Source organism: Lolium rigidum, chromosome 5 (assembly GCF_022539505.1).
Source record: "Lolium rigidum isolate FL_2022 chromosome 5, APGP_CSIRO_Lrig_0.1, whole genome shotgun sequence".
Classification (NCBI taxonomy): Eukaryota; Viridiplantae; Streptophyta; class Magnoliopsida; order Poales; family Poaceae; genus Lolium; species Lolium rigidum.
The window spans coordinates 136,328,772-136,342,344 of record NC_061512.1 but is presented as its reverse complement, the minus strand read 5'-3'; the positions used below and the strand labels follow the sequence as shown (position 1 = coordinate 136,342,344).

At 43.1% G+C, this 13,573-nt stretch overlaps 2 protein-coding genes across 2 annotated transcripts; one reads left to right on the top strand and one right to left on the bottom strand.

Moving 5' to 3' along the window:
• Positions 1-5,607: 5,607 nt before the first annotated feature.
• On the top strand, positions 5,608-8,857 carry LOC124652606 (asparagine synthetase [glutamine-hydrolyzing]-like). Its single transcript, XM_047191643.1, has 12 exons — positions 5,608-5,895; positions 5,986-6,081; positions 6,387-6,528; positions 6,671-6,861; positions 6,937-7,098; positions 7,194-7,274; positions 7,348-7,569; positions 7,638-7,772; positions 7,894-7,974; positions 8,059-8,145; positions 8,266-8,373; positions 8,470-8,857. The coding sequence occupies exons 1-12, from the start codon at positions 5,677-5,679 to the stop codon at positions 8,701-8,703; spliced, it is 1,758 nt and encodes a 585-aa protein (XP_047047599.1). The 5' UTR covers positions 5,608-5,676; the 3' UTR covers positions 8,704-8,857.
• Positions 8,858-9,543: 686 nt separating this feature from the next.
• On the bottom strand, positions 9,544-12,439 carry LOC124652608 (wiskott-Aldrich syndrome protein family member 2-like). Its single transcript, XM_047191644.1, has 3 exons — positions 11,585-12,439; positions 10,160-10,230; positions 9,544-10,050 (listed from the first exon to the last, which is right to left on the bottom strand). Exons 1-3 carry the CDS (start codon positions 12,368-12,370, stop codon positions 9,966-9,968), a joined length of 942 nt encoding a protein of 313 aa, XP_047047600.1. The 5' UTR covers positions 12,371-12,439; the 3' UTR covers positions 9,544-9,965.
• Positions 12,440-13,573: the final 1,134 nt, after the last annotated feature.

The following is a 13,573-nucleotide window of genomic DNA, read 5'->3' as shown; positions in this document are numbered from 1 at the left end:
TGAAATTTGATGCATGCATTAATTAGTGAGAGCGGAAATTGATCTCATTGGTTCTAGAGAATTGACGCTCTAGGCTTATACTCCCCAATAGATGGAGTATTACAGATCCTAGATAGTAAGTTTTACCAATGCACTATTACTGACATAGTCATACTAGTGTAGGTACATAGAAAAAACATTTGGTGTTTTACCTGTTTTCATAGTATATTTACGCCCTCTATCCCAAAATATAAGGAGGCATAAATTTTGCTGGCCGATGACCTACAACTTTAACTACACCCTTTGTCCTATATACTCTTTCCGTCCCACAAATTTATCTGAGATTTGCAAAATTTAGAAGTATCTAGATACTAAATAGCATCTAGATACATCTATATTTTGACAAATCTCGGATAACCTTCCTGGGACAGAGGGAGTATTAGCTATAGATACATCCGTATCTATAAAAAGTTGAGCAGCTTTTTTTTTAGATGGAGGGGGTATGATTTATAGTTACAATATGTCGACAAAATTTGCATAAAATTTTAAAGAGGTAAAAGAGAATTGCAAGATGAATGCAATGGTATCATTTATACATTCTCAATCCATGTATTTTAGTCTGCATCAATGGTGAAAGTTATGCATCTAAAAACTTATGAAAATATTCATATCTCATATTTTGTGACTGTAGGAATATTCTACATGCTCAGTCAAACTTTACAAAGTTTGTGTACACGATTTCGTTTATATATGGTGTTTCTTAAGTTGTCCTATAAGAGTGAAATAATATATATCATTGCACGTTGTAGCTTGTCTACGAATACAATCATTGTCTTGTCATTTGTTCATCCGACCCTCGCCGACAAGTAGTCCCTCCGGCTCGATTTAACAGGCCATGTGGGTCGCTTAAGAAAAAACTTTGATCACCCATTTCATTAACGTAATGTAAGTTATACGCCATATAAGATACCGTATACCATTGGATTCATAACAGAAAGAAGCTTTCAATGGTATACGCCATATAAGATACCGTATACCATTGGATGCATACACTCTGATGATGTCACGTTGAGCTTTGAGTAGTAGCTGAGGTAATACGCGTACGCGCGTGCGTACGTGCGTCCGAAGCAAGAAGTGAACCATCCGTTCAAACCAAGTAGGCAGTACATGAGTCTTGTCTCTCGTGATCGAAAGCATATCTTTGCACATGAACATGAGCTGATGAGCATGCAGCTACCAGCTAGCTAAGCATATCCCATTCATCGGTCTGATCCGATCAGGTCACGACTCGGCGCCGATCGACCCCGGTGCATATGTATCGTGCATCAGGCGCGTACGTGTTCCACGTCGACCGGACCTACCTTTGCCTGTTATCCTTCTCTATCCTTATCCATACAACGTGCCCCATCTCTCCCTGTCCTGTGGAGGTACTCGTACGTGTCAGCACGTGGGGGGCATGTGGATGGCGGACGCGACGAAACGGGAACGCGCGCCAGACCAACATACGAATGGATTAGACATGCTGATGTGTATCCATGTGTTGAGACGGCGACGTCCGTCTCTTGATATTTTCGGCTCCGCTGTTTATTTCTTCAATCGTCCAGGTCACGCGCGGAGCGATCCGTCGATTCGATTAACTGAGCTTTGCTGTTGGATGTTTCATCAATTTCTTACTGTACTTTCCTACCTTCCATCCAGCGCTAAGAGCAGTGTCGCCATCCCATGGATGTGTCCATAGTCACATGAGATTTACCTAAGATTTACCTAAGCTTGCACCGAAACTCCTAAGGACTGGCGCTCATTTGTTGCTGTCTATGGCGCCGTCGGAATGAGGCGGTTTTCAAAGGTGCAACCTCCTCCAAAGTTGTGGTGGTTACGAAGGTTGTTTAGAGGTGTTCTCGCGGCAGTGGATAAGCAGAGGTGTCGCGAGTAATCGGGTAGTGCGTGTGTGATGCCTTTTTTCTAGTGGTAGTGTGGAGCTGAGTTTTCCGGGCGTCTGTGCCATAAGCGTGTTGCACTTTTTTTTAGCCTATTGGCCTCTCCTTCTATGAAACTGATGCGTCTATCCATGATGTATCCTTGAAAATTTTGTCTTCCTCGATCGACTCTTTCCATTCCGCAAATTAATCAAAGCTTTCTACATGTTTATTGTTGGGACGGAGTTCATAGTACTCACAATCTCAACTTTAGTAAGAGATGGAAAATCTAGGTATACAAAGGTCCCTAAAGGACATTCTTTTTTTGCTCATAGAATTGAAGAAAAAATTATACACAAGATTACCAAGATTACCGACTCCGCCTAAATCAGATTGGATAAACCGATCGGAAATTTAGAAGTTGTGGAAATGACTAAAGAGACTTCTTCCCATACTTACACGAGACTCCAACTACTACATAAACATTGAATTAGGATGGTCGGTTAGCTTTTATCACTTAGAATTAACAGTCAAGATAACTGAAATTGATAAATGTAGATATCCCTTCAACATGAGTGCAACGAGTAGGTCCTATGACTACGATGATATGTGCACTGTAGTACAGAGTACATCAACTTGCGAAAACTAGGTAGTTCATCTATCAACTTGGCCAGAAAAAGGACTAGTATTCCCTCCGTTCACAAAAAGATATCTTAACTTTGTCTAAATTTGCATGTATCTATACATTAAAACACGTCTAGATATATGCATATTTTGAGAAAGTTTAAGGACGGAGGGGGTAGCATTTTGGCCCAAAATAGACCGCATGGCGAGCTAATTTGCAAGCAAAGTGACACGCGCTACCCCGTCGACTGCGAGCAATATCATTTTGCGTTTACAAACCCTTATGGCCTCTTTGATTCGCAGGATTTAAAAAACGTAAGAATAGGAAACACATAAGAATATCATAGAAACGCATGTGCAAACCTGTAGGCTTGTGCACATGAATTTACAAAATTGGGTGTTTGATTTGCAGGAATGGGAAAACACGGGAATCCTTAAAATCATAATCAAATCATGATTAAAATAAATTCATAGGTAAAATTAGGTTCAAATCATAATCACAATCAAAGAACGAGACGGTCATATCGTGCAATATATGACCGTCTCGTTCTTTGAGCATAAGAATGTAAAAAAAAAGAGAGATTTGAGTGGATTGTAGAATTTCTCTGTTTTCCCTTTGAAATCTAAACCAAAGGAAAAGATCCTACACTTTTCATGTGCTCAATTTTTTTAAATCAAATGGATGAATATTCAATAGTCTCACCAAATGAAACATTCGTATTTCCATATTTTTCCTCCAGCATTCCTATGAATCCCTTAACAATCTTTTCGAACCAGCTTCATCCTTTGGACTTCAACGTGCTCGAGGAGTTAGCGTTGTCGCCAAGGCAGTGGCGTTTTTTCTGTTTTCTTTTTCTTTTTTGAGATGGCAGTAGCGGTTGTTTTTTATGACATGGCAGTATAGCGGTTTTGGTAAAGCTAGAGGCGGCAGATTGGAGGCCAACGATCGTCTGTTCAGCGAATATAGAGCATCGACATCAACGACCAGACCAAGTGGCACCCAATTACGGTCATCGTCCTCCCCTATTCTCCTCCTTCTTTCCGCCTCGTACTAGGGGTTTCTAGGTTCAGACACGATCAACTAGCTTCATCGTGAATCTGAGCTTGGCTTGAGGCACAAGTGGACGACGGTGGACGCGACGAAACGGGAACGCGCGCGAGACTAGCATACAAGGAGATTAGACCTGCTGATGTGTATCGATCTGTAACGATGGGGACGTCTCTTATCTTTTTTTCGACGGATTGGCGACGTCTCCCGTATTATTGGCTTTGTTTATCTCTTCGTCCAGATCACGCGGCGACCGATCGATCCATTTGGTTAACCGCATTTGGTGATTTCGTTTCTGCAGTTTTTCACCAACAGGTTAAAGTCTAAGATCAGTGTCGCCTATGTCGCCCTCACTGCTCCATCTTCGGATTGGTCATTCGGCGCGGCGGCCGGCCGCCTAAAGCTCAGATGAGATTTACCTAAGCTTTCACCAAAACTCCAAACTGAATTGTTCTCCTTCATAGATCATCCTCGCTTACAAAAGTACTAGTACCTCCATTCCATATTAACAGATGTCTAAACTCACATGTATCTACACATTAAAATGTATCTTGATAATACAGACACTGTGATAGTTAATATGGAAAGAAAGAAGTAAAAAACCTTTTTCTTCTTCTATCCCCTCCTTCAGTTTTACTTGTGCGGACAGCAAGGGCGAAATAATACCAAGATAAGGATATAAAGCATTCTTTGACTGTCATGTGGTAGTTCACCCCTAAGAAATGCCTTTTTTTCATGCATGGGAGCTAGCATGCATCGGCCTGCCGTATGTAGCGTTGTAAATTTGTTCACCCAATATTTACCTCATCCGGCCCTAAGGCCAACTACAATGCAAGGTGCTTAGATGAGTGCTTACAAAAATAAGCCGAGGATTTTTGTAAGCATCAATATTTATTTATATACTCCCTCCGATTCATATTAGTTGACAGTAATATAGATGAATTTAGATACATTTTAATTGTAGATACAACCATTTTAGCGGCAAATAATATGGATCGGAGGAAGTAGTAGAGCTGCTTAGTTAGGCTGCCTAGTATAAACAAGCCCAGGTGATTAACCAAAAACTGGTTTATTTCTCTAAGCACCTCTCCTAAACCGGTATATTTGCCGCAGGTCTAATGAATCTAAACACATTTTAGCGTATATTTACCTAAATCTGTGACAAGTATTTAGGAGGAAGTATTGCACGGTGATGCATTAAAATAGGCTTCGAATTACAAAGTAACATGGTGAAATAAACCTTGATGCGGTGACAAAAGTGAAGGTACAATGATCTCACCGTGCTTACTTTTGTTCATTGTGTTCCAATACCCGAGACTTAAAATCAGAAAAACTTGCAGTAACTTGCTTATATTCATCATGCCTATTGATAGCCAATAATAGGCTATGTGCCATATGAGCAGCCGTGACTAGCCAAGCTAGCTGCAGCGATAGCATGCACCTCCACGGTCCAAGGAAAGTTTCACAAGGACTGGGGCACGTGTCAATAGAGCCAAGAGCTATAGCTAGCTGCAGCGATGCACATGAACAACCGCTCATGTGGACACTCCCCACCAATAATGCTGGAACCGATTACATAAGCAAAGGATAGCATATTCATACAGATCCGGATCGCCCAACGAGAAGCATCTCTGACATATACAAACCAAACAATATGTTCCATGCGCCGTATACAACTCCATCAAAATGTCCTTGTTTCTACAAGAATAATAATCATATACAGGGCAAGAAAGAACGAAGAATGGGAGGATGCAAAACTAGCTAGGAACACGAATCAATAAATTAATCAATAATGTGTGGAGATGGCAAGGCGGTAAGAGCATGGAGTAGCTGCTTATCAGGAAATGTCAGGATCAGATGAGTCATCACAAGATCCCAAAAGAAAAGGAAAAAATGGAATAGAATACATCGAAGCTAGTCATGTGCAAGTGCAATGCAACGATGGACTGGTCTAACGCGGCGCCCCTGCTGAGCCGCGCTAGCGACTCACTCTCAGCTCAGCTCTTTGCAGGCTATAAATAGAAGCCCTCGTGCCACTCCTCCAGCACCCAACTCTCTTAGAGCTCCTCCTCTTGTAACATACACACTGCTGCCGTTGATTCAGCGAAAATGTGCGGCATACTGGCGGTGCTGGGATGTGCCGATGACTCTCAGGGGAAGAGAGTCCGCGTGCTCGAGCTCTCGCGCAGGCTCAAGCACCGCGGCCCGGACTGGAGCGGGATGCACCAGGTCGGTGACTGCTACCTCTCCCACCAGCGCCTTGCCATCATCGACCCGGCCTCCGGTGACCAGCCACTCTACAACGAAGACAAGTCCATCGTTGTCACTGTACGTTTATAACCTTCTATATATGTCTTGTGTCTGTCTGTTTGTTACCTTTTCTTTTGTACTAAAAAGGAAGGAGGCTTTTCCTTGCAGGTGAATGGGGAGATCTACAACCATGAACAACTCCGGGCGCAGCTCTCCTCCCACACCTTCAGGACCGGCAGCGACTGCGAAGTCATCGCACACCTGGTTAGCCACCTACCCACATAGAAGAAAGAACATTCACATGTTAACTCTCATCTTCCTCCACCTTAAAAGATATGGTTCACCAATTTATGAATTACTGAAATATATACATCTATGACAAGTAAAACACAACTTCAGATGTGCAAAAAACAGAAATAATAACAGGATGATTTGTTGCATATGTCCTGCTTTTATGAGGGGCTGCAGTAAATAATAATGGTCTCATGTCACCAAACACAAATTGAACGAATAATAGACGACAATTTAACCAAACTGTGGATGCATAACTTTTATTTACCATTATGTAGTACGAGGAGCATGGAGAGAATTTCATTGACATGCTGGATGGTGTCTTCTCCTTCGTCTTGCTCGACACACGCGACCATAGCTTCATTGCTGCCCGCGACGCCATTGGTGTCACGCCCCTGTACATTGGCTGGGGTATTGATGGTAATTCAACATTAAAGTTTACTCAATAATGCTTCACAAAACCTGCCCTGCAACAATCTTGTCTTGTACTAGTAATACTACTTAGCCAAATAACAAGTATGATTTGTCAGCATACCTGCTCATCTTCTACTCGAATTCCCAGGGTCGGTGTGGATTTCATCAGAGATGAAGGGGTTGAATGATGACTGTGAGCACTTCGAGGCCTTTCCTCCTGGCCATCTCTACTCCAGCAAGCAGGGAGGCTTCAAGAGATGGTACAACCCACCTTGGTTTTCCGAGGCCATTCCTTCAGTGCCATATGATCCACTTGCTCTCAGGAAGGCTTTTGAAAAGGTCGGACTTGTCTCTAAAATCGAAAAGTAACCAAACTTCAGAATCCGCAATGGTCTAACTGTGGTCTTCTTTCAGGCTGTCATCAAGAGGCTTATGACAGATGTCCCATTCGGTGTTCTACTCTCTGGTGGCCTTGACTCATCACTGGTTGCAGCGGTCACAGTTCGCCACCTGGCAGGGACAAAGGCTGCAAAGCGCTGGGGGACTAAGCTCCATTCCTTTTGTGTCGGCCTTGAGGTATGAAACTGAAAAGGACCGACAATTAACATAACTTTCACGGAGTAGCACACTTCCAACAAATTGTAACAAGAGTCCAAAATATTATTGCTCAGGGATCACCTGATCTGAAGGCCGCAAAAGAGGTTGCCAATTACCTGGGTACCGTGCATCATGAATTCCACTTCACTGTTCAGGTAGCAACATGCTTCATCAGTTGATCATACCGAACTACTGGTAGTCTGGTACTAATAGCAAAAAGAATTGCAGGACGGCATTGATGCAATTGAAGATGTGATTTATCACACAGAAACATATGATGTGACAACAATCAGGGCAAGCACGCCAATGTTCCTGATGTCTCGCAAGATCAAGTCACTTGGGGTCAAGATGGTCATCTCTGGTGAGGGTTCCGATGAGATTTTTGGAGGATACCTCTACTTCCATAAGGCCCCCAACAAGGAGGAGCTCCACCGTGAAACCTGTCATAAGGTGAATAAAATAGATATATTCAGAAAAAAGGCAGATCCAGACACCCTGACATAATGATTATTCTGTAGATCAAAGCTTTGCATCAGTACGATTGTTTGCGGGCCAACAAGTCAACATCTGCATGGGGACTCGAAGCACGTGTACCATTCTTGGACAAGGAGTTCATCAACGAGGCAATGAGCATAGATCCAGAGTGGAAGATGGTATGCTCAAGCTCAATTTTTTCAAATCTAGAAACTTGAGAAAGAGTGTATCGAATTGTTATTTGTTTTAAATATCTTCCTAGTTTCTACCTTTAAACAATTACCATTTCTGTTGTTACAGATCAGACCTGATCTTGGAAGAATTGAGAAGTGGGTGCTAAGGAAAGCATTTGATGACGAGGAGGAGCCCTTCCTGCCAAAGGTAACTTTTAAGTTCAAACTTCTGCTACATTAATATGTTAATAGAGCAGTGAAGTTAACAATCTATGTTGTGTGGGAATTGCAGCATATTCTGTACAGGCAGAAAGAACAGTTCAGTGATGGTGTTGGCTATAGCTGGATCGATGGCCTAAAGGCTCACGCAGAATCGAATGTAAATAATTGCTGCTTCTAATGTTCAAACACGACATTGTTTATGCGTAAAGATATAGTAACTTTTATTGTTATTTGTAGAAACAGTTTAACTAAAAGCTACATAAAATTATTTATTCAGGTGACCGATAAGATGATGTCAAATGCGAAGTTCATCTACCCACACAACACCCCGACAACAAAGGAGGCATACTGTTACAGGATGATTTTTGAGAGATTCTTCCCCCAGGTGAGTATATAAAATAGCATGAACATGAAACAGATAACTCACAATGCCATAGGAACATCAAAGTTGATGCAAGCATGTCCATTGCTCTTGTACCAGAACTCGGCGATCCTGACCGTGCCAGGGGGACCGAGCATCGCATGCAGCACGGCGAAGGCGGTAGAGTGGGATGCTCAGTGGTCAGGGAACCTGGATCCCTCAGGGAGAGCAGCGTTCGGAGTCCACCTCTCAGCCTATGAACAAGAGCATGTCCGGGCTACCATTGCTGCAGGAACAACCAAGAAGCCGAGGATGATCAAGGTTGTGGCACCTGGTGTTGCCATTGAGAGCTGATGGTGTCCTGCCCTGCTTGCCATTTCTGCTAATAAATAAGACGTACCTACCTATCTGGTCTTGTCATTTGAACGATGTGGGCCTAATGTTTGAGTGAAGAACTAAATATATGTATTAAAGTTTCTATTGTTAATAGATTGGTTGAATTTCCTAATCCTTTTCTGCCAATTTCCACTATTTGACATAAAAGACTTAGCCTAGCCAAATTGAGAGGACTTATGTTTGTATGCCTTCCATAGTTACAACACAAGCTAAAATAATCAAAAGAGCATATAATAACATCTTAAAATAATGCATGGCAAGATTGATAAAATGGTTAGACCTTTTTTCTAAAACAAAGCAGCATGAAGTGAACAGACAAGTAGTCTACGTACATTTCGAACAAAGCTATCAATAGAAAAAAGAAGACATTAAGTTTTCTTTTTTGAAAAAAAAGGCATTAAGTTGAATATGAGTAATACTACCTCTGTCCATTTTTAGGTGTCAAAAGTTTGTCTAAATTCAAATGTATCTAGACATCTTTTAGTACATAGATACATCTAAATTTAGACGAATCTTCCGACATCTATTAATAGACGGAGGGAGTATATAGGATTCCTTTGACCTCATATTCGATCCCTTGTTCACAACCAACATACCTAAGCTTTTTCCCAACAAAACTTACCTAGCCTTCCATAAAAACACAGCAATTGATGTCACATTTGCAATGCAGAAGGGTTTCTGAATGCGCCTTTATGGACATCAATAATTAAGGAAGGGAATGACATCTTTCTGGAGAGCAAACATCACTACTGCAAGATATCCCATGAAATGGAAGCTAAAGAAGTGGAGACGATAAACTCAAACCAACAGCGACAAACTTTTTTCCAGTCATCATTATACCGTACATGCAACAATTTGCAGACAATAGCAACTGAAGTTGTACAGTAAGTCAATGATAATCGAGCTACCAGTATAAACATCATCTACACCACACATTAAATGGGCCAAACCAATACCTAATGCAACATTAGCTAACACCAGCACTTATACGACGTTGGAAAAGTTGACCTTCGAGCATGAAATTATTGCAGGTTCCAGCTTCAGATGCCATGAATATATAGGAATCATAAAAATTTATAGAGACCAATGAAGACATCAACAGATGAAGAGGATAGCTCAAACTTAATGAGTTTGCTGAATCTGTTAATCCAAAGTAACGAGAACATTGTTGCTATGTGGTTCATGGCTTCATGCCTTCATTTCTGTTTTTAAAGCCTCCTTCAGGGCTGGCTAATGGTACTTGAACTTGGTAACATAAGAATAGGTGCACTTTGGCTTCCCAGTACTGGTTCGGAGCTTCTTGGTCTGCAATGTTCACATAAAAGAAATGTTCTTCAGAATCTGAAGGCATCAACCAATGGTTTGTGGGTTAAAAAAAAAAAGCATCCTAACACCAGAGAATTTATCAGGTTACCGTTTCACTGTTTGTATGGCATCATCACCTGGTACCATTGACAGATACCCACTACCAGCATGGATGTTTCCCTGGAGCACAATGCACCACACAAAGCATTAGAGAAAACAGGATTCATCTTTAATCTACTGTATTTTATACACTTGACATCAGTACATCATGTTATTAAAATTTCAATATGTAGATTAACCACAACGCTTATGTTCAAGAACCTAATGCAACATTATCTTAGTTTACTCTCTTTTTTCCTTCTCCTTCTTGTTTTGGTCTCCTTTTATTTCTGTTGGGTTTCACATCTAGCCTACCCCAACTTGCTTGGGAAAAAGGCTTTGATGTTGTTGTTGTTGAGAGACCGCTATAATACATATGGCCAATCTGATGGTAACTGCTAGGTAAACTAAAGTGACAAAACAAAAACTTGTTTCTTTTGCCTTACAAATTGTGCAGCAAATCTTAGCGCCATTCTGTTAGGAGAGTGAAGCTGTGACAGTGAGTCAGAAATTAAACCATCCTTTTCCCATTCAGCCACAACATAAAATAATCTAGAAAGCTAAAACTTTTTTATCCAACTTCGAAGCACATATATTCAAAATAATATTATAAGTGCGCTGATGTGCTTCTTCAAAGAACATTATCATCCTGAAACCAGCAAATAATATAAGCCTCTTCTGCTTGGTGTAACAGACAAAGCTACACTAGACTCTGTTGGCATAATAACATAATCCTGCATACGTGAAACCATTCAACTAAGAAAAATGCTTCACGATTCCAAGACCAGAAAAACCAGATAATTGTGTCAGGTATCGTGTATCATTTGATCCAACCCAACTAGTAACCAGAGTCATAATCAATGTGCTTTTTAGCGTCCCCTACCTAACACACTGATGTGCACAGGATAACATCAACGAAAAACATGTAACAACCCACAAGCAAAGCCCTTGAAGTAGGCTAACAACTTAAAAACGAAGAAAAGCTCGTAAAACATCGAATTATCATGAATTGCAGAATCTCTCTATCCACATCCCGTAAGTATGTACGCAGACAGCTAACCATGCACATAACGTGGGTGCATAGAGACGCAAAGGCAAGTGTGCATGGAGCCCTAAACAGTAGTAATGTAACAGCACATAACATATAGTAGTAACAACTGAATCTGCCATCTCTCAACTACAAAGGGAGTAATCTCTATCACTGTCGATATGCACATTACAATCCTATCGTTCACAAGTGCCTGAACATGAATAGAATCCATGATCCTGAACCTCTGGCAATCACTACAAGCCTGCTGCATGCATTGTAGAAATGCAGATTTCCTAGAAACGAACACTCACCCAAACAGCTAAACATGTGATCTTCTCAACACATGCAGGGACAAGCAAATTAGACAGTTGACATACTGCAACAAAAAAACATGAGAGCACTCACCGGCAAGGCGGCCTCTTTCTCCCTCTCCCTATCCCTGAGCACTTTGGCGACGAGTCCGGCCCTCCTCTTGCCCTTGTTGACCTCCTCAGTCTCGGAGATCTCGGAGTACTTCCTGTCGCGGACCCTCCAGGCGGTGCCCCTGCGGATGAGCAGCTTGGCGGCCTTCCAGCCCTGGGTGCTGGTGTCGATGACGGTGACGTCAGTCTTGGAGCGCCGCTCCCCGTCGACCACGCCGGCGGCGCCCCTGTCGGCCCGGCGGCGCTTCCTGGCCTTGGCGTTGGCCTTGTCGTCCTTGGTGGCAGATTTGTCCTTGGGGCGGGGGCGGGACTGCTTGCGGAAGGGCTTGGGCGGGCGGCCGGATCGCGGGGCGGAGGGGACGGCGAAGAGGTCGGAGATGACGCCGGAGAGTGGCGGCGGCGGCGGCGGCTGTGTGTGTGGCTGAGGTGGAGGATGGTTGGTGTTGTTGGGGCTAGGGTTTGGGCGGGCGGGGTCGCGGGGCGGCTTGGGGTTGGGGAGCGGATCCTGGGGGGCGATGAGGGCGAGGCGGCGGTCAGAGGAAGCGGGCGGCGGCGGCGGCGGAGGGGGGAGGAGGGCGGGAGGGGGAGGCGGCGGCGGGGTTGTGGGTGGAGGCGGAGGGGGCGGCTGGGGCTGGCCGTAGAGGAGGTCGTCGATTTGGAGGTGGGCGGGGAAGGAGAGGCCGCCCTGCTTGGCGTGGAGGCGGTGGAGCCATGAGGGAGTGTTGCTGCTGCTCTTGGCCAGGGAGAGCACCCATTGGCAGCACGGCATTTCTCCGATCAGCCGGATCGGAGCACGAGCCGTCGCCGCCGCCGCCGCCGCAGTGTGTGGGGGAACCTGGCTGGAAGAAGGTTCTGACTAAAGAGCGGATGTCCGGTCGATAATGGACTGGCTGGCTGTCGCCCGCCGCTTATGTGGATGCCATGCGTCAGCCAGCGCACGCTAACTTGGCAAAATGCACGCCAACGCAACACCGAGCAAGCTTCAACCAAACCTAATTAAAATGTTGCATTTCATAACCACATGAAATAACCAACTACTGTGTGTGAGGAACTACATCTGCCAAGAAACCTGATGAAAGTGATAAACATGAAATGTGCTCGTCCTTCTATAGATAAAACAAGGAGGGAGTATTATTTTTTTCTCTTCGATAAAAAAAATGTTTTATTACTTAGGCCGTTTAACCATTACACCCGCCATCTACATAACGAAGATGCACATAGCCACACACGTCAAACATGATCAAACAATAACGTAGCAAAACAGTGCATACAAGTATCCATTAAAGAATCTGCTAAGGCGCCTATGTTGATGGCGGACCAATCCGTATATTACATTGTCATTCATGTTGAGCAAAAAACTCTCTCGTCGTATGCTCCAATCGTGTAGACACCTCCTTAAATAGGTCGTGATGCTCCACACACTTTAGAGATGACCATGAACAGAGTGTACTTGTGCACCGGTAGATAACCTGTAATAGAGAAGCATTCTTCTCATAAAAAACCTTATCATTTCTACATAGCCATAGCGACTAAATAACCGCTCTCGATCCCGCACTAATAAGTAGCTTAAACATATTGTCCACCATATTCGGCCAATTGACAAAAATATTCACAACGTTTCATGGTGGATATATATGAGGTAGAACCTATCTGGATCATTGACCATACATATCTTGCAAAACTGCATTGGAAAAATATGTTTAATGGTCTAGTCATGATGCAAAAGACACACTTGCTTTCATGTCAATTGTGTTTTCGCAAGATTATCTTTGGTGAGGATTACTCCTCAACGAAGATACCACATGAAAATCTTAGTTTTTTTAGCGGAATCTTCATCTACCAATTTTTTTATTATCAACTGGCATAAGGTTACTACTTGCATATTAGAACTGACATAAGGTAGAGAACTTACACAAGCATAGCCCACAGTCTTCAAAATTGTCAATATGATGCACATGTAGATACCAATGGT

What these genes read in the sequence shown, in the direction of transcription:
- LOC124652608 (XM_047191644.1), bottom strand. Translation starts at nt 12,370, where the DNA reads ATGCCGTGCTGCCAATGGGTGCTCTCCCTGGCCAAGAGCAGCAGCAAC. An exon ending in AGAAAGAGGCCGCCTTGCCG is followed by an intron (nt 10,231 to 11,584) that starts GTGAGTGCTCTC and finishes ATTGTGCTCCAG; the next exon opens with GGAAACATCCATGCTGGTAG. An exon ending in GCCATACAAACAGTGAAACG is followed by an intron (nt 10,051 to 10,159) that starts GTAACCTGATAA and finishes TGAACATTGCAG; the next exon opens with ACCAAGAAGCTCCGAACCAG.
- LOC124652606 (XM_047191643.1), top strand. Translation starts at nt 5,677, where the DNA reads ATGTGCGGCATACTGGCGGTGCTGGGATGTGCCGATGACTCTCAGGGG. An exon ending in CATTGGCTGGGGTATTGATG is followed by an intron (nt 6,529 to 6,670) that starts GTAATTCAACAT and finishes TCGAATTCCCAG; the next exon opens with GGTCGGTGTGGATTTCATCA. An exon ending in TCAGGAAGGCTTTTGAAAAG is followed by an intron (nt 6,862 to 6,936) that starts GTCGGACTTGTC and finishes GTCTTCTTTCAG; the next exon opens with GCTGTCATCAAGAGGCTTAT.